Genomic DNA, 26764 nt, shown 5'->3' with positions numbered 1-26764 from the left:
TTCCGCGTGGGAAGAGATTCCACCAAAACATTGGGAAGAACTTCCGGACTGGGTTGTTGTAAGTTTCCTCCGGAATCATGCTCTCCTGACATTTCGCCCACATCTCTGGCAGGCATTCCCCAGAGCTTGTGAAGTCAGTTGGACAGTAGGAAAATTGGGTTTATATCTCTTTCTCCCACCCTGGACATTCCACAGATACATAAACCCAACCTTGCCAGAGATGTGGGTGAAACGTCAGGAGAGAATGCTTCCGGAACATGGCCAGATGGCCCAGAAAACTTACAACAAACCAGTGATTCTGATCATGAAAGCCTTTGACATGAGAGGGAATACATTCAGCGTGGGAAGAGATTCCACCAAAACATTGGGAAGAACTTCCGGACTGGGTTGTTGTAAGTTTCCTCCGGAATCATGCTCTCCTGACATTTCGCCCACATCTCTGGCAGGCATCCCCAGAGCTTGTGAAGTCGGTTGGACACTAGGAAAATTGGGTTTATATCTCTTTCTCCCACCCTGGACATTCCACAGATACATAAACCCAACCTTGCCAGAGATGTGGGTGAAACGTCAGGAGAGAATGCTTCCGGAACATGGCCAGACGGCCCGGAAAACTTACAACAAACCAGTGATTCTGATCGTGAAAGCCTTTGACATGAGAGGGAATAGATTCAGCGTGGGAAGAGATTCCACCAAAACATTGGGAAGAACTTCTCGACTGGGCTGTTGTAAGTTTTCTCCAGAAGCATGCTCTCCTGACATTTCGCCCACATCTCTGGCAGGCATTCCCCAGAGCTTGTGAAGTCAGTTGGACTCTAGGAAAATGGGGTTTACATCTCTTTCTCCCACCCTGGACATTCCACAGATACATAAACGCAACCTTGCCAGAGATGTGGGTGAAACGTCAGGAGAGAATGCTTCCGGAACATGGCCAGACGGCCTGGAAAACTTACAACAAACCAGTGATTCTGATCGTGAAAGCCTTTGACATGAGAGGGAATAGATTCAGCGTGGGAAGAGATTCCACCAAAACATTGGGAAGAACTTCTCGACTGGGCTGTTGTAAGTTTTCTCTGGAAGCATGCTCTCCTGACATTTCGCCCACATCTCTGGCAGGCATCCCCAGAGTTTGTGAAGTCAGTTGGACACTAGGAAAATGGGGTATATATCTCTTTCTCCCACCCTGGACATTCCACAGATACATAAACCCAACCTCTGGGGACGCCTGCCAGAGATGTGGGTGAAACGTCAGGAGAGAATGCTTCCGGAACATGGCCAGACGGCCCAGAAAACTTACAACAAACCAGTGATTCTGATCGTGAAAGCCTTTGAGATGAGAGGGAATAGATTCAGCGTGGGAAGAGATTCCACCAAAACATTGGGAAGAACTTCTCGACTGGGTTGTTGTAAGTTTTCTCCAGAAGCATGCTCTCCTGACATTTCACCCACATCTCTGGCAGGCATCCCCAGAGTTTCTGAAGTCAGTTGGACACTAGGAAAATTGGGTTTATATCTCTTTCTCCCACCCTGGACATTCCCACAGATATATAAACCCAACTTGCCACAGATACAGGCGAAATGTCAGGAGAGAGTGCTTCTGGAACATGGCCTGGAAAACTTACAACAAGCCAGTGATTCTGGCCATGAAAGCCTTTGACATGAGAGCTATTATTAGTGAAATATGGAGTCTGTTGGAGTCTTTGGGTGGCCATCTGTTGGGAGGGCTCTGATGGTGCCTTGCTGCATGAATGGGGCTGGGCTGGATGACCTTGGAGGGTCCAGTCAAATAAATATGTGTGTATAAGCTTAGGATTGCATAAGGAAGGGTTAACATTATTGTTGTTATTGTTGAGTGTGTGATTCCAGATGTGACCCACGGGGGTCGTTTGGCTGACCTTTTTGTCCCCTTCCTTCCTTCCTTTGCCCAGGTCCAGCTCCTCCAGCTCGCACACGGCCATCGACTGGGGCAAGATGGCCGAGCAGTGGCTCCAGGAGAAGGAGGCCGAGCGGCGGAAGCAGAAGCAGCAGCGCCTGACCCCGAGACCCTCCCCCAGCCCCATGATCGAGAGCACCCCCATGTCCATGGCCGGGGACGCCACCCCGCTCCTGGACGAGATGGACCGGTAGTCCTCCCCGCTGACCCCCCACCAACCAGCGAGCAAGCAAGCGAGCCGTCGTCTCCCTCTTTCTCTGCCAACTTTTGCTTTTGTTTCCCCCCCACCCTCGAACTGAACCGAGAATGGGACGCAGGGCAGGGGGGGGGGGGGCTATCGGGTTTGTGGCGGCCATTCGTTTTGGAGCGGAGGACATTGGCAGGAGGGGGAAGCGGAGGACTTTTCCGCAAGCGTGATTGTGTCTCTCCTCTTTTGCTCGGCGTTGTATGTACACCAGGCTTCTCTTTTTCTTTTTGGCGCGAGGAGAGGAAGGGGCAACGCCGCTGCGGCCGCCACCACCACCGCCAGGACAATATTTATTCACTTGATGTTCCCTTCCTTGGAGAGCAAGGACGGAGGAGGAAGAAGACGAGGAGGAGGAGGAGGAGGAGGAGGAAAGGGCATTGGCGGTGCGGCTGTGGCGGCTGGACTCCGGGACAACGGACGGAATACCAAGTAGGCCCTGACCCCCTCCTTCTTGGCCCCGACTGTAACCGCCAACCAGGGAATAAATAGTGTTTCTATTGAATCCCACCATGCGGGTCTCCTCCTTTGAGCCGGGCCCCAAAAAGAAGGGGGGCGCTTGGCCATCCGACTCACTTCGGGGCCAGCGGGGAGGAAGGGCTCCAAACTACCGTGGATACCCGAGTAGAAGCCGAGGCACCCTCATTCAACCACAACACCAGGAAATGCAGCAGTACACAAAAATAAAAATAGATATAATAATAATAATCATCATCATCATCATCATCATCACCCAGGAAAGGCAGCAATAAACAAAAATAAAAATAGATATAATAATAATAACCCAGGAAATGCAGCAGTAAATAAAAATAAAAATAGATATAATAATAATAATAATAATAATAGTAATAATAAACCCCAGGAAATGCAGCAGTAAACAAAAATAAAAATAGATATAATAATAATAATAATAATAATAGTAATAATAAACCCCAGGAAAGGCAGCAGTAAACAAAAATAAAAATAGATATAATAAATGCAGCAGTAAACAACAACAACAACAATAATAATAATAATAATAATAATAATAATAACTGGGAAATGCAGCAGTAAATAAAAATAAATTAAATATAATTAAAAATAAAAATAATAAAAACAACCAGGAAATGCAGCAGTAAATAAAAATAAAATTAAGTATCATAAAAAAATTATAATAAAAACAACTGGGAAATGCGGCAGGAAACAAAAATAAAAATAGATATCATAAAAAATATAAATAAAATAATAATAAAAACAACTGGGCAATGCAGCAGTAAATAAAAATAAAATAAAAAATATAATAATAATAATAATAATAATAATAATAATAATAATAAAAAGAACTGGAAAATGCAGCAGTAAATAGAAATAAATATCATAAATAGTAATGATAATAATAATAATAATAATAATAAACTGGGAAATGCAGCAGTAAATAAAAATAAATATATGTATTGTCGAAGGCTATCATGGCCAGAATCACTCAGTTCTTGTGGGTTTTTTCGGGCTATATGGCCATGTTCTAGAGGCATTTCTCCTGACGTTTCGCCTGCATCTATGGCAAGCATCTTCAGAGGTCTGCTGGAGCTGGGAAAAAAGGGGTTTATATATCTGTGGAATGACCAGGGTGAGACAAAAGGCTTTTGTAAGTTGGGCTAGGTGTGAATCTTTTCACACCTAGCCCAACTTACAAAAGCCTTTTGTCTCACCCTGGTCATTCCACAGATATATAAACCCCTTTTTCCCAGCTCCAGCAGACCTCTGAGGATGCTTGCCATAGATGCAGGCGAAACGTCAGGAGAAATGCCTCTAGAACATGGCCATATAGCCCGAAAAAACCCACAAGAACTGAAAAATAAATATAATTAAATAATAATAATAATTAAAACAACCAGGAAATGCAGCAGTAAACAAAAATAAAAATAGATATAAAAAATAAAATAAAAAAATAAAAATAACCGGGAAATGCAGCAGTAAATATAAAATAAACATAGATATCATAAAAATATAAATAAATAAATAAATAGATATAAAAATAATAAAAACAGCTGGGAAGTGCAGCAGTAAACAAAAATAAAAATTGATACCATAAAAAAAAAACCAGATACCAATACAATTACATTACTTGGGGCATCTGGAGGTTCCGTGTGTATGGCTCAGGCCTGAGCATTTCTGCTTTATTAGGATTTTGAGAACGGCTGGTATTCAAAAAAATATTGAAGTGAGTCTCCACTTGAAAGGCTTGTTGCTATTCTAGCTTACGGTTCTGTTTTTAATTATTCACTTACTTATTCAGTTTTTGAATTATTCTGTTGCACTTTAGAGCCCTCGGTGGCGCAGTGGGTTAAAGATACGGAATGATGGGAGTTGTAGTTTCACAAGGTCTTTCTCCTGCTATGTCTTAACTGCAACTCATAGAATCCTAGAATCATAGAATCCTAGAGTTGGAAGAGACCTCCTGGGCCATCCAGTCCAACCCCATTCTGCCAAGAAGCAGGAATATTGCATTCAAATCACCCCTGACAGATGGCCATCCAGCCTCTGCTTAAAAGCTTCCAAAGAAGGAGCCTCCACCACACTCCGGGGCAGAGAGTTCCACTGCTGAATGGCTCTCACAGTCAGGAAGTTCTTCCTCATGTTCAGATGGAATCTCCTCTCTTGTAGTTTGAAGCCATTGTTCCCTTGCGTCCTAGTCTCCAGGGAAGCAGAAAACAAGCTTGCTCCCTCCTCCCTGTGGCTTCCTCTCACGTATTGATACATGGCCCTCATCATATCTCCTCTCAGCCTTCTCTTCTTCAGGCTAAACATGCCCAGTTCCCTAAGCCGCTCCTCATAGGGCTTGTTCTCCAGACCCTTGATCATTTTAGTTGCCCTCCTCGACACATTCCAGCTTGTCAGGACACATTCCCACGATTCCGTAGCTTTGAGACATGGCAGTTAGTGATGCCAAACTCCATTCGTTCTACAGTGTGGGTGTGCTTGAGTTGGAAATAAGTTGGACTCTATCTCCCATTATCCCCAACACCGAGGATGCCCATCTTCCTAAATTTCCTTCCTGGGATTAAACCTGAATTTGGGGGATAACAAATTTGCCCCAAAACGGCTGGAACGGTCTCGTTATTAATCTATATCTGAACATTAGGAAGAACTTCCTGACTGTGAGAGCTGTTCAGCAGTGGAACTCTCTGCCTCAGAGTGTGGTGGAGGCTCCTTCTTTGGAGGCTTTGAAACAGAGGCTGGATGGCCATCTGTTGGGGGTGCTTTGAATGGGATTTTCCTGCTTCTTGGCAGAATGGGGTTGGACTGGATGGCTCACGAGGTCTCTTCCAACTCTAGATAAATACAACTAACAATATTCTGGGTGGTCAAAAGTTGGGTATTTTGCACCCCTTGAATGCCCCTTCCCCATTCTTCCTGGGGATGGATGTTTTCCCCGCTCGGCCGTTTGGGCCCCTCGCTTTCCTCGCCCTTGAAAGGCGTCGTTGGCAAACGATCCGGCGTCTTTGGCAACCCGAAAAAAGGAATTGGTGCGTCCACGGGCGGACAAAACTTCCTTGGAGTTGGAGCGGGACAAGTCGCATGGATCGTTGCCATTTGGGTCAGGAGACCAGAATATCTTGGGTCGGGAAATGTGTTTTCTCAAGCCTTCCCGGCCAACGAGTCTTGGGCTCGAGAGGAGAGGGTCACCCAGGGAAAGTCGGGGATTGTGGAATGGACGTGGCCGGAAAGTGACCCAAACGGTTGAGGCCAAGTGAAGCAGATCACGCCGAGATGGGCGTTCCGGAGAGAGAATATTTATTTTGTCAACATCAGGAGTGTTATCTCTGGAGGAAAGATGGTGGGGCTGGCTTTAGGGTCAACGAGGGCCAAATAAGGAGACCGGGATCCCTTCCCAATAGGAATTACGTCCTCGTGTTACAGTGTTCCCTCGCTACTTCGCGGGTCGCTTTGCACGGACTCGCTGTTTTGCGGGTTTTGCATACAAAGCAGTATGTAAACAATGGCCTTATAGCCCCTTCCTGTACATATATAACGTCCCTACTGCGCGGATTTTCACTTTCCCATCGTGGTCAACTGTGAATCGCACATATGGTAGTTTCTGCGCCTGAGCAGACAGCTTTGGAACCTTCTAGAACGGCGGTTCTCAACCTGGGGGTCGCAACCCCCAGGGGGGTCGCCTGGCCATTTCGGAGGGGTCGCGAGGCCTAGCTTTACGCCATTCGGCGAGGGCAAGAGGCGGGCGAGGAGATATCGGCGGGAGGCCTAGCTTCGCGCCGAGCCCCCTCACCCGCCTCCCGCTTTCACCATTCGGCGAGGGTGAGAGGTGGGTGAGGGGATCTCGGCGGTTAGGTCTAGCTTCGCACCAAGCCCCCTCGCCTGCCTCCCGCTTTCATCATTCGGCGAGGGCGAGAGGCGAGCGAGGGGATCTCGGTGTGAGGCCTAGCTTTGCGCCAAGCCCCCTCGCCTGCCTACCGTTTTCGCCATTTGGCGAGGGCGAGAGGCGAGCGAGGGGATCTCGGCGGTTAGGTCTAGCTTCGCACCAAGCCCCCTCGCCTGCCTCCCGCTTTCGCCATTCGGCAAGGGTGAGAGGCGGGCGAGGGGATCTCGGCGAGAGGACTAGCCAAGCCCCCTTGCCCGCCTCGCACTTTCACCATTCGGCGAGGGTGAGAGGTGGGTGAGGGGATCTCGGCGGTTAGGTCTAGCTTCGCACCAACCTCCCTCGCCTGCCTTCCGCTTTTTCCCTTCGGCGAGGGTGAGAGGCGAGCGAGGGGATCTCGGCGAGAGGACTAGCTTCGCACCAAGCTCCTTCGCCCGCCTCCTGCTTTTGCCATTCCACGAGGGTGAGAGGCGGGCGAGGGGATCTCGGCGAGAGGACTAGCTTCGCACCAAGCCCCCTCGCCCGCCTCCCGCTTTCGTCATTCCACGAGGGTGAGAGGCGGGCGAGGGGATCTCGGCGAGAGGACTAGCTTCGCACCAAGCCCCCTCGCCCGCCTCCCGCTTTCGTCATTCCACGAGGGTGAGAGGCGGGCGAGGGGATCTCGGCGAGAGGACTAGCTTCGCACCAAGCCCCCTCGCCCGCCTCCCGCTTTCGTCATTCCACGAGGGTGAGAGGCGGGCGAGGGGATCTCGGCGAAAGGACTAGCTTCGCGCCGAGCCCCCTCACCCGCCTCCCGCTTTCTCCATTCGGCGAGAGGCAGACGAGGGGATCTCGGCAGGAGGCCTAGCTTCGCACCAAGCCCCCTCGCCCGTCTCCCGCTTTCACCGTCGTCGGGACCCCTGAGCTGGTCGCAAGACCATCTGTTGACCATGGGGCTTCTGTGTGGTAAGTTTGGCTCAATTTTATCATTGGTGGGGTTCAGAATGCTCTTTGATTGCAGGTGAACTGTTAATCCCAGCAGCTATAGCTCCCAAATGTCAAGGTCTATTTTCACCAAACTCCACCACTGTTCACGTTCGGCCATATTGAGCATTCATGCCAAGTTTGGTCCAGATTGATCATTGTTTGAGTCCACAATGCTCTCTGGATGTAGGTGGAGTACAACTCCCAAACTCGATGCCCATCAAATCCTTTCAGTATTTTCTATCTGTAATGGAGTTCTGTGTGCCAAGTTTAGTTCAATTTCATCATTAGTGGAGTTCTGCATGCTCTTTGATTGTAGGTGAACTATAAATCCCATCAACTACAACTCCCAAATGACAAAAACTCTCCCCAATCCCACTGGTATTCAAATTTGAGCCTATCGGACATTTGTGCCAAATTTGGTTCAATGAATGACAATACAACCTCCATATCAGATATTGACATTATGATTCATAACCGGAGCAACATTACAATTATGAATTAGCAATGAAAATAATTTTATGGTTGGGGGTCACCGCAACATCAGGAACTGTATTTAGGGGTCACGGCATTAGAAAGGTTGAGAACCACGGTTCTAGAACGTAACACCCACGAGAAGTGAGGGAACACTTTAAACAACTTTTGAAATATGGACACAAGGAGTCCTAGGAGCCAAATAGATGCCGTGGGTTGCCCAACCCTGACTTAGTGTCACCATCAACCTGTCCGAACACACAAACCAGAGAGTTGGCGGAGTGTTGTTTGGGGAAATCGTTGGACACAATAAGTTTTTATCGTTTTATTATTCCTCGATCCCCATGTTGGATCCCCCTCGCAGTCTCAGCTTGACGCCAACCTCTTGTCCTTCTTTCCCGGACGCCTTCGCCCTTTCCTCTTCTTCCGAAACGGACCCGCCGTCGAGGAAACCGTCGGGACGGGATCTGGCACAATCACCTCTTCACCCGGGTCGTCACTGAGGATAGCGTTGAACGGGTCCTCCTCGACATTCAACGCCTCACCTTGGAAGCCGATCTTCCCGGGTTCGGGCGCCGCTAGCTCCTTGGCCGGATCTTGGAGGAGAACAACCGGCACGTTCTGCAGTGTCTCCTTCTCCTCCTTCTCCTCCTTTTTCATTCCTTTCCGCTTCTTGCCTTTCCGCTTCTTGCCTTTGCCTCTGCGGTGCTTCTTCTCCGGACGATTAAGCTGAACGGGAGCTGGGGGTTCGTCTGGTCGATTCTTACGAGCGGTCGTATCAGTGACCACCACTGGTTGATTCTTCTCGAATCCGTTTGGCCTAATGGGAGGATCGAGGATTACAATTGTCTCGTCTGGTTGGACGGGAGCATCGGTAAGCAACACTGGTTGATTCTTCTCGAATTCATTTGGCCTAATGGGGGGATCGAGGATCACAATAGTCTCATCTGGTCGAACGGGAGCATCAGTAACCAACACTGGTTGATTCTTCTTGAATCCGTTTGGCCTCACGGGAGGCTCGGGGATCACAATCGTCTCGTCTGGTCGGACGGGAGCATCAGTAACCAACACTGGTTGATTCTTCTCGAATTCATTTGGCCTAATGGGGGGATCGGGGATCACAATCGTCTCGTCTGGTCGAACGGGAGCATCAGTAACCAACACTGGTTGATTCTTCTTGAATCCGTTTGGCCTCATGGGAGGATCAGGGATCACAATCGTCTCGTCTGGTCGAACGGGAGCATCGGTAACCACCCTGAGGCGCTCGTCTAGTTGTTTCTTACTAAACTTGCTGGGCCGGACAGGAGAATCGGTGACCCCAACAGTCTTACGAGAGTCGCCAGGATTGGTGATCGCCTTGACGTGCCCGTCCGGTTGCTTTTTACCAAAACGTCTCGGCTTAACGGGAGAATCTGGACGATTCTTACGCGGTCTCCCTGGCTTAATCGCAGGACCGGGGATCACCACGTCGGGCTTGTTTGGTTGTTTCTTCCCGAATCCGCTGGAACGAACAGGCGGATTGGTGATCACAACAGGCTTTTCCGGTCGATTCTTACGAGAGTCACCTCGCCGGACGGGGGGTTCGGTGACCTCCACAATAGGCACGTCTGGTTGATATCGAGGTGTCGCTGACCTTGGCAACGGGGTCATGGTCATTGAGGGGCGGTTGATGGATGGCCCATCGATGACCTCCCCGCCATATTCATACAGTGCCTGTTCCTGGACCACCGCGACAGCCACCGTACTGTAATTTCTGCACCTTTGGGAAGTAAAGGAGAATTATGTGGTTGAGAGGGATGCCTACCCACAGAAAAGTGAATTTCAGTGTCATTCTTACAGACATCCCCCCCCCCCCCAATTTTTTGCCAATACGCCTTTTCAACCATTGTTGAACCCGTATGACCCGTTGTATTGTCATCTTTGCCGTAACCCAGTGCGATTTTTCCGTTAATTCTGGGTACAAAACTGAATAGAAGTCAGTCGTGCTGTTCTCTTGCCTTGTGGTTGAACTCATAATAGGGTAAACAAGCAATCCTCAAGTTACAAACATCCGACCGACAAACAACTAGTTACGAACGAGGTTGAGACAACAGGAAGTGGGAGAAATCTACCCCTGGGAAGGATGCTCAACCCAATCCTGGAAGAGTTCATGAGGCGAGTGGGCGAGTGGGCTTATTAACGAAAGACCCTCCTCATAATTGCACAGAAGAGTAACTTATCAGCAGCAGTGTGACCCAGCACTAGTTGCCCAAAGTGATAAAAATAACACAAACACACAGACTAATGTTATTACCTCTTCCTTCGGAGGGTTTTCTTTGTAGTAAAATAATATGGTTGCACTATTTACAACAACAAGGTTTCCACAACACTAATAAGCAAATACACAGGAGCTTTACACGCAGCAGCCTTCACACTGGAGCTTTCTCACACAGAGGTTTACCTCACACTTCTCAGGATGACACTAGATTTGGCCCACTGACTGACAGGCTTTGGCCTACTCACTCTCCTCAGGATGGCACTAGCATTTCCCTACTAACTCTTAACACACAGCAGCCTTCACACTGAAGCTTTCTCACACGAGGCATCTCTCACACAAAGGCTTACCTCACACTCCTCAGGACAATGCTAGCTTTGGCCCACTGACTGACAGGTTTCGGCCTACTCACTCTCCTCAGGATGGCACTAGCTTTGGCCTATCAACTCTTAACAGGCAACAGCCTTCATACTGAAGTTGTCTCACATGATACATCTCTCACACAGAGGTTTGCCTCACACTCATCAGGACAACAGTAGCTTTGGCCCACTGACTGACAGGCTTCGGCCTACTCACTCTCATCAGGATGGCATTAGCTTTGACCTACTAACTCTTAACAGGCAGCAGCCTTCACACTGCAGCTGTCTCACACGAAGCATCTCTCACACAGGTAAGTTTACCTCACACTCCTCAAGACAACATTAGCTTTGGTCCACTGACTCTCCTCAGGACAGCACTAGCTTTGGCCTACTAACTCTTAACAGACAGCAGCCTTCACACTGAAGCTGCGTCACACAAGGCATCTCTTACACAGAGGTTTACCTCACACTCCTCAGGACAACAGTAGCTTTGGTCCACTGACTGACAGGCTTCGGCCTACTCACTCTCCTCAGGATGGTACTAGCTTTGGCTCACTAACTCTAACAGGCAGCAGCCTTTACACTGGAGCTTTCTCACACGAGGCTTCTCTCACACAGGTTTATCTCACACTCCTCAGTGTTCTGATAGATAGATAGATAGATAGATAGATAGATAGATAGATAGATAGATAGGTAAATAGGGAGGTAGGTAGACTCCTAGAGCTAGGTTTCCATAACACAAATAAACAAATACATACTAGCTTTACACACAGCAGCCCCCACACTGGAGCTTTCTCACACGAGGCATCTCTCACACAGAGGTTTACCTCACACTCCTCAGGACAACACTAGCTTTGGTCCACTGACTCTCCTCTGGATGGCACTAGCTTTGGCTCACTAACTCTTAACAGGCAGCAGCCTTCACACTGAAGCTGTCTCACATGAGGCATCTCTCACACAGAGGTTTGCCTCACACTCCTCAAGACAACACTAGCTTTGGCCCACTGACTCAGGCTTTGGCCCACTGACTCTCCTGAGGATGGCACTAGCTTTGGTCAATTAACTCTAACAGGCAGCAGCCTTCACACTGAAGCTTTCTCACACGAGGCATCTCTCACACAGAGTTTTACCTCACACTCCTCAGCCCAATGGCTCTCCTCAGGATGGCACTAGCTTTGGCCCACTAACTCTAACAGGCAGCAGCCTTCACACTGAAGCTGTCTCACACGAGGCATCTCTCACACAGAGGTTTACCTCACACTCCTCAGGACAACACTAGCTTTGGCTCACTAACTCTAGCAGGCAGCAGCCTTTACACTGGAACTTTCTCACACAGAGGTTTATCTCACACTCGCAGATTTCTAATAGATATGTAGGGAGGGAGGTAGGTAGACTCCTAGAGCTAGGTTTCCATAACACAAATGAACAAATACATAGTAGCTTTATACACAGCAACCTTTACACTGGAGCTTTCTCACATGAGGCTTCTCTCACACAGAGGTTTACCTCACACTCCTCAGTGTTCTAATAGATAGATAAGTAAGTAGGGAGGGAGGCAGACTCCTAGAGCTAGGTTTCCGTAACACAAATAAACAAATGCATAGTAGCTTTATACGCAGCAGCCTCCACACTGGAGCTTCCTCACACGAGGCTTCTCTCACACAGAGGTTTACCTCACACTCCTCAGTGTTCTAATAGATAGATAAGTAAGTAGGGAGGGAGGTAGACTCCTAGAGCTAGGTTTCCATAACACAAATAAACAAATGCATAGTAGCTTTACACCCAACAGCCTTTACACTGGAGCTTTCTCACACGAGGCATCTCTCACACAGAGGTTTACCTCACACTCCACAGGACAATAGTAGTTTTGGCTCACTGACTGACAGGCTTCGGCCCACTCACTCTCCTCAGGATGGCGCTAGCTTTGGCTCACTAACTCTAACAGGCAGCAGCCTTTATACTGGAGCTTTCTCACATGAGGCTTCTCTCACACAGAGGTTTACCTCACACTCCTCAGTGTTCTAATAGATAGATAGGTAAGTAGGGAGGTAGGTAGACTCCTAATGCTAGGTTTCCCTAACACAAATAAACAAATGCATAGTAGCTTTATACGCAGCAGCCTCCACACTGGAACTTCCTCACACGAGGCTTTTCTCACACAGAGGTTTACCTCACACTCCTCAGTGTTCTAATAGATAGGTAAGTAAGTAGGGAGGGAGGTAGACTCCTAGAGCTAGGTTTCCATAACACAAATACATAGTAGCTTTACACGCAGCAGCCTCCACACTGGAGTTTTCTCACATGAGGCTTCTCTCACACAGAGGTTTACCTCACACTCCTCAGTGTTCTAATAGATAAGTAAGTAAGTAGGGAGGGAGGTAGACTCCTAGAGCTAGGTTTCCATAAGACAAATAAACAAATGCATAGTAGCTTTACACGCAACAGCCTTTACACTGGAGCTTTCTCACACAAGGCTTTTCTCACACAGAGGTTTACCTCACAGTGTTCTAATAGATAGGTAAGTAGGGAGGGAGGGAGGTAGATTCCTAGAGCTAGTAACATCTCAAATGATCTAATGGAGGGAGGGAGGGAAAGGAGGTGGTCTTACCAGACGTAGAGGTAGGGCTCCACGCATTGCTCCTTGTAGGCGAACCGGAAGCAGGGCACCCGGATGACGTTGAAGAAGGCCTGGCCCACCACGCGTGATGACGTGTCGTTCACCGACCTCAGGCACACCTTCAGCCTGCAACGACAACAAGCGGGACAGGTAGGTCGCTTTCCAAATACGTCGTAGACATGTATTTGTGGGGGAACCCTGGGCATCCTGCCCGTAAAAGGAGGGACTACACAACCCATGGGCGTCCTGCCAGTTGTCCCCAGCTCACCGGTTGTCGCAGTCGCAGTGGCTGATGGTGTGCCAGCGCAGATTGCGGTAGCCGTATTTGTAGTCGAAGGGGTGGATGACGTGGCGGCAGTTGTCGTGATCCCGGCAACATCGGTCCGTCTCGCGGTGTTCGCCTGTTTGGGGGGAGATCATAATGTCAAGATCCCCAATACTAGAGCTTTGGAATATTATCCTTTTTTGGGGGGACTACAATTCCCATAATCCCCCCATGCAGGGAGTTGTAGTCCTCCGCAGAAATGGACATTTCCAAACACTAGGCTAGATGGTTACAGAAGTAACTGAGAGTTATAGTTGCGGCCCCAAAAGATATTGATGGCTGGGGGATTATGGGAGTTGTAGTGCCTCCCCCAACACAAAGAGCGTTAGGATGTGTCCGATTATGGGAGTTGTAGTGCCTCCCCCAACACAAAGAGCGTTAGGATGTGTTGTGTCCGATTCTGGGGGTTGTAGTGCCTCCCCCAACACAAAGAGCGTTAGGATGTGTTGTGTCCGATTCTGGGAGTTGTAGTGCCTCCCCCAACACAAAGAACGTTAGGATGTGTTGTGTCCGATTATGGGAGTTGTAGTGCCTCCCCCAACACAAAGAGCGTTAGGATGTGTTGTGTCCGATTCTGGGAGTTGTAGTGCCTCCCCCAACACAAAGAGCGTTAGGATGTGTTGTGTCCGATTCTGGGGGTTGTAGTGCCTCCCCCAACACAAAGAGCGTTAGGATGTGTTGTGTCCGATTCTGGGAGTTGTAGTGCCTCCCCCAACACAAAGAACGTTAGGATGTGTTGTGTCCGATTATGGGAGTTGTAGTGCCTCCCCCAACACAAAGAGCGTTAGGATGTGTTGTGTCCGATTCTGGGAGTTGTAGTGCCTCCCCCAACACAAAGAGCGTTAGGATGTGTTGTGTCCGATTCTGGGGGTTGTAGTGCCTCCCCCAACACAAAGAGCGTTAGGATGTGTTGTGTCCGATTCTGGGAGTTGTAGTGCCTCCCCCAACACAAAGAGCGTTAGGATGTGTTGTGTCCGATTCTGGGAGTTGTAGTGCCTCCCCCAACACAAAGAGCGTTAGGATGTGTTGTGTCCGATTCTGGGGGTTGTAGTGCCTCCCCCAACACAAAGAGCGTTAGGATGTGTTGTGTCCGATTCTGGGAGTTGTAGTGCCTCCCCCAACACAAAGAGCGTTAGGATGTGTTGTGTCCGATTATGGGAGTTGTAGTGCCTCCCCCAACACAAAGAGCGTTAGGATGTGTTCCGTCCGATTATGGGAGTTGTAGTGCCTCCCCCAACACAAAGAGCGTTAGGATGTGTTGTGTCCGATTATGGGAGTTGTAGTGCCTCCCCCAACACAAAGAACGTTAGGATGTGTTGTGTCCGATTATGGGAGTTGTAGTGCCTCCCCCAACACAAAGAGCGTTAGGATGTGTTGTGTCCGATTATGGGAGTTGTAGTGCCTCCCCCAACACAAAGAGCGTTAGGATGTGTTGTGTCCGATTATGGGAGTTGTAGTGCCTCCCCCAACACAAAGAGCGTTAGGATGTGTTGTGTCCAATTCTGGGGGTTGGTGTTTATCTCCCATTTCAAAGAGCCGGCGTTGTCCATAGACACCTCCAAGGTTATGACTGCATGTTAGGATAGATGGCCTGATATTGGGAGTTATAGTGCTGCAAGATTGCATAGGATTATGGGGATTGTAGTATTCTAAGGAGTTATGGGAAGTGTAGTTTTCCTTTAAGAACGATACTTGCCCTAACTGTATTCTGCGTTGTTTCTCCGCCTTCCCCATTTGACTCAGTCTTCGAACTACATTTCCCATGCGGCTGTGCACCAGTTGGGGATGATGGGACTTGTTAGGATAGATGGCCTGATACTGGGAGTCATAGTGCTGCAAGATTGCATAGGATTATGGGGATTGTAGTATTCTAAGGAGTTATGGGAAGTGTAGCTTTCCTTTAAGAACGATACTTGCCCTAACTGTATTCTGCGTTGTTTCTCCGCCTTCCCCATTTGACTCAGTCTTCGAACTACATCTCCCATGCGGCTGTGCACCAGTTGGGGATGATGGGACTTGTTTATAGGCTTCGAGAGGAAATAAACACTGTCCGAAATACCCCAAAGGCACCAGATCCCAATGTCTTGATGATTGCAAGTAAACAAGAAATCAAAACAAGCAGCAAGTTAAGAAGTTGCAGCCGAACTACATCTCCCATGTGGCTCTGCACCAGTTGGGGATGATGGGACTTGTTTATAGGCTTTGAGAGGAAAAAGACGCCGAATTACCCCAAAGGCACCGGATCCCAATGTCTTGATGATTGCAAGTAAACAAAAAATCAAAACAAGCAGCAACTTGGGGTATTTCGGACAGTGTCTTTTCCCTCTCAAAGCCTATAAACAAGTCCCATCATCCCCAACTGGTGCAGAGCCACATGGGAGATGTAGTTCGGCCACAACTTCTTAACTTGCTGCTTGTTTTGATGTTTTGTTTACTTGCAATCATCAAGACATTGGGATCCTGTGCCTTTGGGGTATTTCGGCCAGTGCCTTTTCCCTCTCGAAGCCTATAAACAACTTCCATCGTCCCCAACTGGTGCAGAGCCACATGGGAGATGTAGTTTGGCCGCAACGTCTTAACTTACTGCTTGTTTTGATTTTTTGTTTACTTGCAATCATCAAGACATTGGGATCCTCTGCCTTTGGGGTATTTCGGCCAGTGTCTTTTCTCTCTCGAAGCCTATAAACAACTCCCATCATCCCCAACTAGTGCAAAGTCACATGGGAGATGTAGTTCGGCTGCAACTTCTTAACTTGCTGCTTGTTTTGATTGCAATCATCAAGACATTGGGATCTGGCGCCTTTGGGGTATTTTGGCCAGTGTCTTTTCCCTCTCGAAGCCTATAAACAACTCCCATCGTCCCCGACTGGTACAGAGCCGCATGGGAGATGTAGTTCGGCTGCAACTTCTTAACTTGCTGCTTGTTTTGATTTTTTGTTTACTTGCAATCATCAAGACATTGGGATCCGGCGCCTTTGGGGTATTTCGACAAGCGTTTTTTCTCTCTCGAAGCCTATAAACAAGTCCCATCATCCCCAACTCGTGCAGCGCCACATGGGAGATGTAGTTCGGCTGCAACATCTTAATTTGCTGCTTGTTTTGATTTTTTGTTTACTTGCAATCATCAAGACATTGGGATCCGGCGCCTTTAGGGTATTTCGGCAGCCATCTTTTTCCTCTCAAAGCCTATAAACAAGTCCCATCGTCCCCAACTGGTGCAGAGCCGCATGGGAGATGTAGTTTGCCTAACTTTGTCTTGACAGAACCTACCCAGCAGGGTTGTGGTCAGGAGCCAAGGACTCACCCAGCTCGTCGTAGCTCCCGGCGATGTTCCCGGCTCCGCACCAGAGGGTCCCCGGGTACGTGAAGCCCCTCTTGGCCCTCTTGGGGGGGGCCCCCAACGCCGGCCCTTCCGGGTGGGCTTCCGGGTGGGCCAGGGTCAGCAGGAGCAGCCCCAAAGGAAGGAGACGCCTGCCCATCGCTCCCTCGGCCGGCCGGCTTTCAGCACTCGGACCCCCGAGACAGCACCCCAGGCTTTAAATGGGTGGCCTGATCCCCGGAGAGGGGGGGGCCAAGGAGACCACTCCCCTTCTTCACTCCCACTCTTCTCTCTCCTTTGAAGCAATTGGGCTCCAAGGGAGATCAAGCACAGGCTGATTTGGGGGGCTTAACATGAGGGGGGGTCCCATGAAAAGGGGGGAGACCTCTGTCCGGTCTTTCTTCATCTTGGCCCTCTTCTTCTCTCCTCTTTCTCCCCTTCTCTTTTCTGCTTCTTCTCCCCATCTTTCTGCCTTGGTTTCCTCTCTCTTTGCATGTCTTATCTTCTCTCTTTCTCTACTCTTTTCTCCCCTCTTGACCCAATTTCTCCCTCTTTTCTTTCCTCTTCCCTCTTTCTTCTCCTCGTTTGCCCTCTTTCCTTCCCTTTCTTTCTCCTTTTTCTCCCCCTTCTTGATCTGTTTTTCCTCCTCCTCTCTTCCATCTTCCCTCCTTTTCTCATTCCCTTTTTGTTCTATTTCCTTCCCCGTCTTTCTTCCCTCTTTATTCCATTTTCTCCCTCCTTTTTTCCCTCTTCCCTTCTCTTCTCCTTCTCGTTTGGCCTCTTTCCTTCCCCTCTTTCTTCCCATTTTCTCTACTCTTTTCTCCTCTTCTCCTCTTCTTGACCCTGTTTCCCCCCTCCTTTCTCCCTCTCTTTTGCCCTCTTTCCTTCCCCTTCTTTCTTCCCTCTTTCTCTACTCTTTCCTCCCCAATTTTCTCCTTCTTTTCTTTCCTCTTCCCTTCCCTTCTTCTCGTTTGCCCTCTTTCCTTCCCTTTCTCCTTTTTCTCCCCCTCTTGATCCTGTTTTCCTCCTCCTCTCTTCCCCTTTCCCTCCTTTTCTCTTTCTCTTTTTGCTCTATTTCCTTCCCCTTCTTTCTTCCCTCCTTACTCCATTTTCTCCCTCCTTTCTTTCCTCTTCCCTTTTCTTCTCCTTCTCTTTTGCCCTCTTTCCTTTCCCTCTTTCTTCTCTCTTTCTCCCCCTCTTTACCCAATTTTCTCCCTCTTTTCTTTCCTCTTCCCTTCTCCTCGTTTGTCCTCTTTCCTTCCTTTTCTTTCTCCTTTTTCTGCCACTTTTGACCCTGTTTTTCCTCCTCCTCTCTTGCATCTTCCCTCGTTTTCTCATTCTCTTCTTGTTCTATTTCCTTCCCCTTCTTTCTTCTCTCTTTACTCCATCTTCTCCTTTCTTTCTTCTCTTCTCCTTCTCATTTGGCCTCTTTCTCTACGCTTTTCTCCCCCTCTTTTCCCCGTTTTCTCCTTTCCTTCTTCCCTCTTCCCTCCTTTTCTCACTCTCTTTTGCCCTCTTTCCTTCCCTTTCTTTCTCCCTCTTCTTTCTTTCCTCTTTCTCTATTTTCTCCCCCTCTTTACCCAATTTTCTCCCTCTTTTCTTTCCTCTTCCCTTCTCTTCTCATTTGGCCTCTTTCCTTCCCCTGTTTCTTCCCTCTTTCTCTACTCTTTTCTCTCCCTCTTTACCCTGTTTTCCTCCAACTTTATTTCCTCTTCCCCCTTTCTTCCTCTTTTTTACCCTCTTTCTTCCCTTTTTTCTTCTTTCTCTACTCTTTTCTTCCCCTCTTTATTAAATTTTCTCCCTACTTTTTTCTTCTTCCCTCCTTCTTTCCTTCTCTTTTGCCCTCTTTCCTTCCCCTCTTGCTTCCCCTCTTTCTTCTCTCTCTCCTCCTCTTTACCCTGTTTTCCTCCTCCTTTCTTCCCTCTTCCCTCCTTGTCTCCCTCTCTTTTGCCCTCTTTCCTTCCCCTTCTTTATTCCTTCTTTCTCTACATCTTTCTTCCTTCTTTACCCAATTTTCTCCCTCCTTTCTTCCCTCTTCCGTTCTTTTCTCCTTCTCGCTTGGCCTATTTCCTTCCCCTCTTTCTTCCCCTTCTTTCTTCTCTTTTTCTTCCTCTCTTGATCCTCTTTTCTTCCTCCCTCTGTTTTGCCCTCTTTCTTCCCCTATGTTCTTCCCTCTTTCTCTTCTCTTTCCTCCCTACTTACTTTCCTCTTCCCGTTTTCTCCCTTTCTTCCCCTTCTTCCTTCTCTCTTTCTCTACTTCTTTCTGGTGTTTTCTTCCTCCTTTCTTCCCTCTTTCCCTCCCTTTCTCCCTCTCTTTTACTTTTTTTCTTCTCCTCCCTCTCTTCACCTTCTTCCTTCTCTCTTTTGCTACTTCTTTCTCGTGTTTTCCTCCTCCTTTCTTTCCTCTTCCCTCCCTTTCTCCCTCTCTTTCCCCCTCTTTCCTTCCCCTTCTTCCTTCTCTTTTTCTCTCCCTCCCTTTCTTCTCTCCCTTCATTCTCCTTCCCTGCAAAACGCACACAAACTAAGCCAAGGATTGGTGGGATTTCTTTCCTGATTTGCAGAAAGGGGGGAGAGGAAAGCTTCGTCTGCTAAGCCCCTTTTCTTCCTGGCGGAGTGTTTTGTGACCTAAAGTTACCTCTGGACACCCCCCCCCCCACTTGCCCACCCACCGGTGGGGGCTCGGGATGCGTGAGGGTGGCCCGAGCCTTGTCTCCATGGCGACCGAGGTGGGGTGATGTGGCTGGACCCATGGGATATGGGATTCCCTTACTCCGCCCTGCCCCCCCCCCCCGCCTTCAGGCTCTTTGTACGGCCACCGGAGGGTCAGCGCTTGTGACCCCCGCCCGCCCGCCTGCCCGTGGGATTTTGGAATTGAGATTGTGGGACGATAATACTATGCAACACCAATTGGCTCTATCGTAACAACATGGAGAAATGTTATGAAACTTTCCAAACTTTGTTCTGGTGGGGTTCATTTTGTCATTTTGGAGTTGTAGTTCCTGGGATTCCTAGTTCGCCTACAATCCAAGAGCATTCTCAACTCCACCAGCGATGGAATTGAACCAAACTAGGCACACAGAACTCCCACAACCAGCAGAAAATACTGGAAGGGTTTGGCGGGCATTGATTTTGAGTTTGGGAGTTGTAGTTCACCTCCATTCAGAGAGCACTGTGGACTCAAACAATTTAGAGTTCACTTACAATCCAAGAGCATTCTGAACTCCACCAGCAATGGAATTGAACCAAACTAGGCACACAGAACTCCCACAACCAGCAGAAAATACTGGGTTTGGTGGGCATTGATTTTGAGTTTGGGAGTTGTAGTTCACCTCCATCCAGAACTCAAATAATGATGGATCTGGACCAAGCTTGGCATCAATACTCAATATGCTGAAATGTGAACACTGGTGGAGTTTGGGGGGGGGGGGGGAAACAGACCGGAAGGGTTTGCTGGGCATTGACCTTGAATGTGGGAGTTGTAGTTCACCTCCATCCAGAGAGCATTGTGGACTCACACAACGATAAATGTGGACCAAACTTGGCACAAATACTCAATATGTTGAAATGTGAACACTGGTGGAGTTTGGAGAAAACAGACCTGAAGGGTTTGCTGGGCATTGACTTTGAGTTTTGGAGTTGTAGTTCACCTCCATCCAGAGGGCACAACAATTTCGAGTTCACTTACAATCAAAGAGCATTGTGAACTCCACCAATAATGGAATTGAACCAAACTTGGCACACAGAACTCCCACGACCAAGAGAAAACACTGGAATGGTTTGGTGGGCATTGACCATGAATTTGGGAGTTGTAGTTCACCTACATCTAGAGAGCTGTGTGGACTCACAGCATGATAGATCTGGACCAAACTTGGCACAAATACTCAATATGCCCAAATACTGGTGGAGTTTGGGTAAAATAGACCTTGACACTTGGGAATTGTAGTTGCTGGGATTTATAGTTCACCTACAACCAAAGAGCCCCTTGAACCCCACCAGTGATAGAATTAGGCCAAACTTTCCACACAGAACTCCCATGAGCAAGAGAAAACACTGGAAGGGTTTGGTGGGCATTGGCCTTGAGTTTGGGAGTTGTAGTTCACCTCCATCCAGAGAGCACTGTGGACTCAAACAATGACAGATCAGGACCAAACTCTACAAGAATACTCAATACGCCCAAATATGAACACTGGGGGAGTTTGGGGAAAATAGACCTTGACATTTGGGAGTTGTCGTGGCTGGGATTTATAGTTCACCTACAACCAAGAGCATTCAGAACCCCACCAAGGATAGAATTGGGCCAAACTTCCCACACAGAACTCCCATGAGCAACAGAACAGACTGGAAGGGTTTGATGGGCTTTGACCTTGAGTTTGGGAGTTGTAGTTCACCTTCATCCAGAGAGCAGGAGGAGTGCTTTTGGTGGGAGGATTTGCCATCTATTTCCAAAAAAGTAAAAGAAGGACAGGTGGAGAGATCTTCGGCCTTCTCTGCCAAAGGGCTTCCTATGACCCTCCGAAATATATGTTGCATGGTGGTCTTTGGCGACCCCGTTGGGACCCCTAGATTGAGAAACACTGCTCTGGTTGCTCAGTGAGTAGGTCAAGGTCAAGGTATTTCCCCTTGACCCCAAAAGTGACCCCAAAAATCAAAGACACCCCAAAATTGGGTCTCATGGGAAAAGACCCCAAAGGGACCCCAAAACCAAAGTGGCCCCAAAACTAGATCTCATGTGAAAAGCCCCCAGCGAGACCCCAAAATTGGGTCTCATATGAAAAGCCCCAAAGTGACCCCAAAACCCAAGTGATTTCAAAACTGGGTCTCACTTGAAAACTCCCCAAAGTGACCCCAAAAATCAAAGACACCCCAAAATTGGGTCTCACGGGAAAGGCCCCAAAGTGACCCCAAAACCAAAGTGGCTCCAAAACTAGATCTCATATGAGAAGCCCTCAAAGTGACCCCAAAACTAGATCTCATGTGAAAAGCCCCAAAGTGACCCCAAAACCTAAGTGAGTCCACAACATGAGTCCAGTTGTGTCCGACTCTGGGATAATGGTGCTCTTCTCCATTGCTAAGCCGAAGAGCCGGCATTGTCCATAGACACCTCCAAAGTCATGTGGCCAGCATGACCGCATGGAGTGTTGTTGCCTTCCCGCCGGAGCGGTACCTATTCATCTACTCCCATTTGCATGTGTTCAAACTGCTAGGTTGGCAGGAGCTGGGGCTAACAGTGGGAGCTCACCCCGCTCCCCAAATGTCATCCAGTTCCACCTAGTTTGCGTCAGTTGCAAAAGCGAAATTTTGGGAGTAGAGCCACGACTTCCAAAGCGAGTGCCGCCCAATTGAAACGGGAACAGAACATATTTTTCCGCCGGCCCCGCAAGTTGTGTTATATTGCCGTTTCCTGCCGTGGGGAAGACCTTGGTTGGCCCTTATCAGCCTCCGTGGGAGGAACAGAAGGATATTTTGGATCCGTTGGCACAAGGCGGCATTGTCTGCCCGAGCTTGCCCACCCTTCCTTGGAGAGTCAGAAGCGGGACCCGGGATTGACGCTCACCTGTCAATCAATGCCTTTGAGCAGCAAGGCAGGGGCGCCCCCAAGTGATGGTTTCTGCCTTTACCGTCCACCGTTCAGCCCCAATCAGGGGTTGGGATTCATTTGGGATTCGAAGGATAAACTAAACTGGTTTTGGGGTCACTTTGGGCTTTTCAAGTGAGACCCAGTTTTGGGGTCACTTTGGTTTTGGGGTCACTTCTGGGGATTTTTCACATGAGACTCAGTTTTAGGGTCTCTTTGGTTTTGGGGTTGCTTTTAGGGGCTTTTCCTGTGAGATTTAGTTTTGGGTGACTTTAGTTTTGGGGTCACTTTGGGGTTTTTTCACATGTGTCCCAGTTTGGGGGTCACTTCAGGTTTTATTTTAAATGAGCTCTAATTTTGGAGTTATTTTGGTTTTGGGGTCACTTTGGGGACTTTTCCCATGAGATCTAATTTTGGGGCCACTTTGGCTTTTGGGGTCACTTTGGGGACTTTTCCCATGAGACCCAATTTTGGGGTGTCTTTGATTTTTGGGGTCACTTTGGGGAGTTTTTGAGTGATACCCAGTTTTGGAATCACTTAGGTTTTGGGGTCACTTTGGGGCTTTTCACATGAGACCCAATTTTGGGGTCTCTTTGAGGGCTTTTCACATGAGATCTAGTTTTGGGGTCACTTTGGTTTTGGGGTTACTTTGGGGGCTTTTCAGGTGAGACATTGGTTTTGGGGTCACTTTGGGGTCTTTCCCCATGAGACCCAATTTTGGGGTCACTTTGGGGACTTTTCCCATGAGACCCAATTTTGGAGCCTCTGATTTTTGGGGTCACTTTGGGGACTTTTCTCATGAGATCTAATTTTGGGGCCTCTTTGATTTTTGGAGTCACTTTAGGGACTTTTCCCATGAGATCTAGTTTTGGGGCCACTTAGGTTTTGGGGTCACTTTGGGGACTTTTCCCATGAGATCTAGTTTTGGGGTCTCTGGTTTTTGGGGTCACTTTGGGGACTTTTCCCATGAGATCTAGTTTTGGGGTCTCTGGTTTTTGGGGTCACTTTGGGGACTTTTCCCATGAGACATTATTTTGGGGTCTCTTGTTTTTGGGGTCACTTTGGGGACTTTTCCCGTGAGACCCAGTTTTGGGGTGTCTTTGATTTTTTGGGGTCACTTTGGGGAGTTTTCAAGTGAGACCCAGTTTTGGAATTACTTAGGTTTTGGAGTCACTTTGGGGCTTTTCACATGAGACCCAATTTTGGGGTCTCTTTGGGAGCTTTTCCCATGAGATCTAGTTTTGGGGTCTTTGATTTTTGGGGCCACTTTAGGAACTTTTCCCATGAGATCTAATGTTGGTGCCACTTAGGTTTTGGGGGCACTTTGGGGACTTTTCCCATGAGACACAATTTTGGGTCTCTGATTTTTGGGGTCACTTTTGGGGAGTTTTCATATGAGACCCAGTTTTGCAATCACTTTGGTTTTGGGGTCTCTTTGGTTATGGGGTCTCTTTGGTTTTGGTCTCTTTGGGGGCTTTTCAAGTGAGACCTGGTTTTGGGGTCACTGGGGTCTTCTCATATGAGATCTACTTTAGGGGTCACTTTGGGGGCTTTTCAAGAGAGACCCAGTGTTGGGGTCACTGTCGGGTGTTTTGCCAACCCTCAGCTGATCCCATTCCTCCCTCCTGGCCGGGGATGAATTGTGAATGGCTCCCCTTCTCCTCCTCCTTCTCGTCGTTCTTGGCCTTCCTCCAGTCCTCGGAGTGACTGGCTCAGCTGTCTCTCCCTCCGGCCAAGGAAGCCTTCCCTTGCCTTCCTTTTCCTTCCAAAGTCCACTTACCAGCCCGACGTCCAGAGTCCGCAGCCCCGTCCTTCTTGGGGATCCAGGTATTTTGGGGGGCAGGCCGAGTACGACCGGGTCCAAGACCTCCCCGAAAAGGGAAGCGGTCTGCTTTGATGCCCTTGATCGCTTTTATAATCCAAAGGATTAAAAGAATGGAATTTGTAGTTCAAAGCAAGAGAGCTGTAGCCTTTTGGGGGTTCCCCAAAAAGGAAGTTGTAGTCCAACACGGGACTTGTAGCCCGAAACGGGACTTTAGGGGTCCAAGGAAGCACTGTGTATGTCTGGGACTTTGGGGGAGTTGTAGTCCACAAAAGGATTGTAATCCAGAAACAAAATGGGATTTGGGGAGTTGTAGTACACAAAGGGACTTTGGGAGTTGTAGTCCACATTCTAAGAAGTGTGTTTACCTTTCTTAATGTGTCGTGCTGTGCTTGTGCTGATTTCCCCCTTTCGGCCACTTGACGTCCTAGCGCTCTGTACTTGGCTCTCTGCCGCCATGCTGCGGGATTTGAAGTGCACCCCGGGCTCAAGGGAACCGGGTTGGTACCTGTCGCTGATGGCCCCCAATGTCAAGGGCCCCAAATACGCCTGGCTGGACCCCTCCCGCCTCTACTGCCACCACCAGGTAAACTACACATCCCAGCACCTTATAGCTTTGTGTAATAATAATAATAATAATAATAATACTTTATTTATACCCCGCCACCATCTACTCGATGGGGACTCGGAGCGGCTTACATGAGGCCGAGCCCAACAATACATCAATAAACACAAGCAATTCAGGGAAGGCACACTGGAACAGCCACGTTTTCAGGCTTCTCCCAAAGACTGCAAATGTGGGGGCTTGTCTGATATCCTTGGGGAGTGAGTTCCAGAGTCGGGGGACCACCACCGAGAAGGCCCTGTCCCTCGTCCCCACCAATCGCGCCTGTAAGGGAGGCAGGAACATGAGCAGGGCCTCTCCCAATGATCGAAGAGATCGTGTAGGTTCATATACAGAGATGCGGTCACACAGGTAGGCAGGTCCCAAACCGTTCAGGGCTTTGTAGGTCAGAACCTGCACCTTGAATTGGGACCGGAAAATGAACGGCAAGCAGTGGAGCTCCTTGAACAGGAGGGTTGACTTCTCCCTGTAAGGAGCACCAGTTAACAACCTGGCTGCTGCCCGTTGGACCATCTGGAATTTCTGAGCCGTCTTCAAGGGCAGCCCCACGTAGAGTGCATTACAGTAGTCCAATCTGGAGGTGACTAAGGCATGGACCACCCTGGCCAGATCTGACTTCATGAGGTATGGTCGCAGTTGGCGCACGAGTCTTAAGTGTGCAAAGGCCCTCCCAGCCACCGCCGACGCCTGACCTTCAAGCGTCAGTGATGAGTCCAGGATGACACCCAAACTGTGGACCTGTGGCTTCAGGGGGAATGCAACCCTGTCCAGCACAGGTTGCCACCCTATACCCTGATCCAGCTTACAATTGACCAGGAGGACGTCTGTCTTGTCGGGATTGATCTTCAGCTTGTTCCTCCTCATCCATACAGCCACAGCGGCCAGGCACTCGTCCAGTACCTGAGGGGCTTCCTTGGAATTAGGTGGAAAAGAGTAGTAGAGTTGTGTGTCATCTGCATAGAGATGGCACCCAACTCCAAAACTCCGGATGACCTCTCCCAGTGGTTTCATGTAGATGTTAAAAAGCATGGGAGACAGAATGGGACCTTGCGGGACCCCACAGGTCAAAGGCCAGGGGTCCGAGCAGGTGTCTCCCAGCTTCACTATCTGGGATTGACCTTCCAGGAAGGTCCAGAGCCATGACAAAGCCGTGCCCCCGAGACCCATCCTGGAGAGTCGTCCCAGAAGGATACCATGGTCGATGGTATTGAAAGCCGCTGAGATGTCCAAGAGAACCAACAGGGTCACACTCCCCCTGTCCAGCTCCCTGCGGAGGTCATCCACCAAGGCAACCAAAGCCGTCTCGGTACCGTGACCAGGCCTGAAGCCAGACTGTGACTGGTCCAGGTAGTCGATGTCATCCAGGAAACCCTGGAGCTGAGAGGTAACCACCCGCTCCAGCACCTTGCCCAGAAAAGGGAGGTTGGAGATTGGTCTGTAAGTTACTCATGACTGTGGAGTCAAGAGAGGCCTTTTTCAGGAGTAGTCAGATGGAAATGTCCCTTGCTCCAACGATGCATTAATGATTGACACAAACCAATCAATCAACCCACCTCTAGCTGATTTAATTAGCCAAGAAGGGCAAGAGTCCAGAGCTGACATGGTCGCCCTCATAGCCCTAAGGACCTCCTCCACATCATCATGGTGAACAATCCAGAAAGAATCCCACAAAACTGGACAAGCAGATGCCTCAGTCACCTCCTCTGGCACTGTACTTAAACTAGTGTGTAGCTCAAGGCGTATCTGAGCGACTTTATCTGCAAAATGGTGTGCGAAATCTCAGTGAACCAAGGAGATGGCGTGTCTCTGCGCAGAGCGATAGTGTCTATCACCCTGGACATCTCACTATTATAGCAATCAATCAGGGTGTCGACAGGATCGCCAGCCTCCATGACAGGAA

The 26764-nt window shown here is 48.9% G+C and overlaps 3 protein-coding genes across 6 annotated transcripts in view; 2 read left to right on the top strand and 1 right to left on the bottom strand.

Annotated features, from left to right (window-relative positions):
* The window catches only part of SUPT6H (SPT6 homolog, histone chaperone and transcription elongation factor), a 54852-nt gene extending 52645 nt beyond the window's left edge, over positions 1-2207 (top strand). For both annotated transcript variants that reach the window (XM_060756661.2, XM_060756660.2), the window contains exon 37: positions 1926-2207. In XM_060756661.2, the coding sequence (XP_060612644.2) occupies positions 1926-2124 (199 nt within the window). In that variant the 3' untranslated portion in view covers positions 2125-2207. The remainder of the gene's footprint in view (positions 1-1925) is intronic.
* Positions 2208-7976: 5769 nt separating this feature from the next.
* PROCA1 (protein interacting with cyclin A1) lies at positions 7977-17179 on the bottom strand. Its single transcript, XM_060757640.2, has 4 exons — positions 16828-17179; positions 13467-13599; positions 13190-13324; positions 7977-9727 (listed from the first exon to the last, which is right to left on the bottom strand). The coding sequence occupies exons 1-4, from the start codon at positions 17000-17002 to the stop codon at positions 8335-8337; spliced, it is 1836 nt and encodes a 611-aa protein (XP_060613623.2). The 5' UTR covers positions 17003-17179; the 3' UTR covers positions 7977-8334.
* Positions 16815-26764, top strand: part of LOC132763878 (adenine phosphoribosyltransferase-like) — a 12582-nt gene continuing 2632 nt past the window's right edge. The window contains exons 1-2 of one of the 3 annotated variants that reach the window (XM_067472204.1): positions 16815-16882; positions 24671-24825. In XM_067472204.1, the coding sequence (XP_067328305.1) occupies positions 24697-24825 (129 nt within the window). In that variant the 5' untranslated portion in view covers positions 16815-16882; positions 24671-24696. Of the gene's footprint in view, positions 16883-23905; positions 24245-24670; positions 24826-26764 lie in introns of those variants that run through there. The other 2 variants (XM_067472203.1, XM_060757716.2) reach the window with 2 other exon arrangements.

The sequence above is a fragment of the Anolis sagrei genome, chromosome 11 (genome assembly GCF_037176765.1).
Source record: "Anolis sagrei isolate rAnoSag1 chromosome 11, rAnoSag1.mat, whole genome shotgun sequence".
Taxonomy (NCBI): Eukaryota; Metazoa; Chordata; class Lepidosauria; order Squamata; family Dactyloidae; genus Anolis; species Anolis sagrei.
This window is presented reverse-complemented; position numbering and strand designations above follow the sequence as displayed.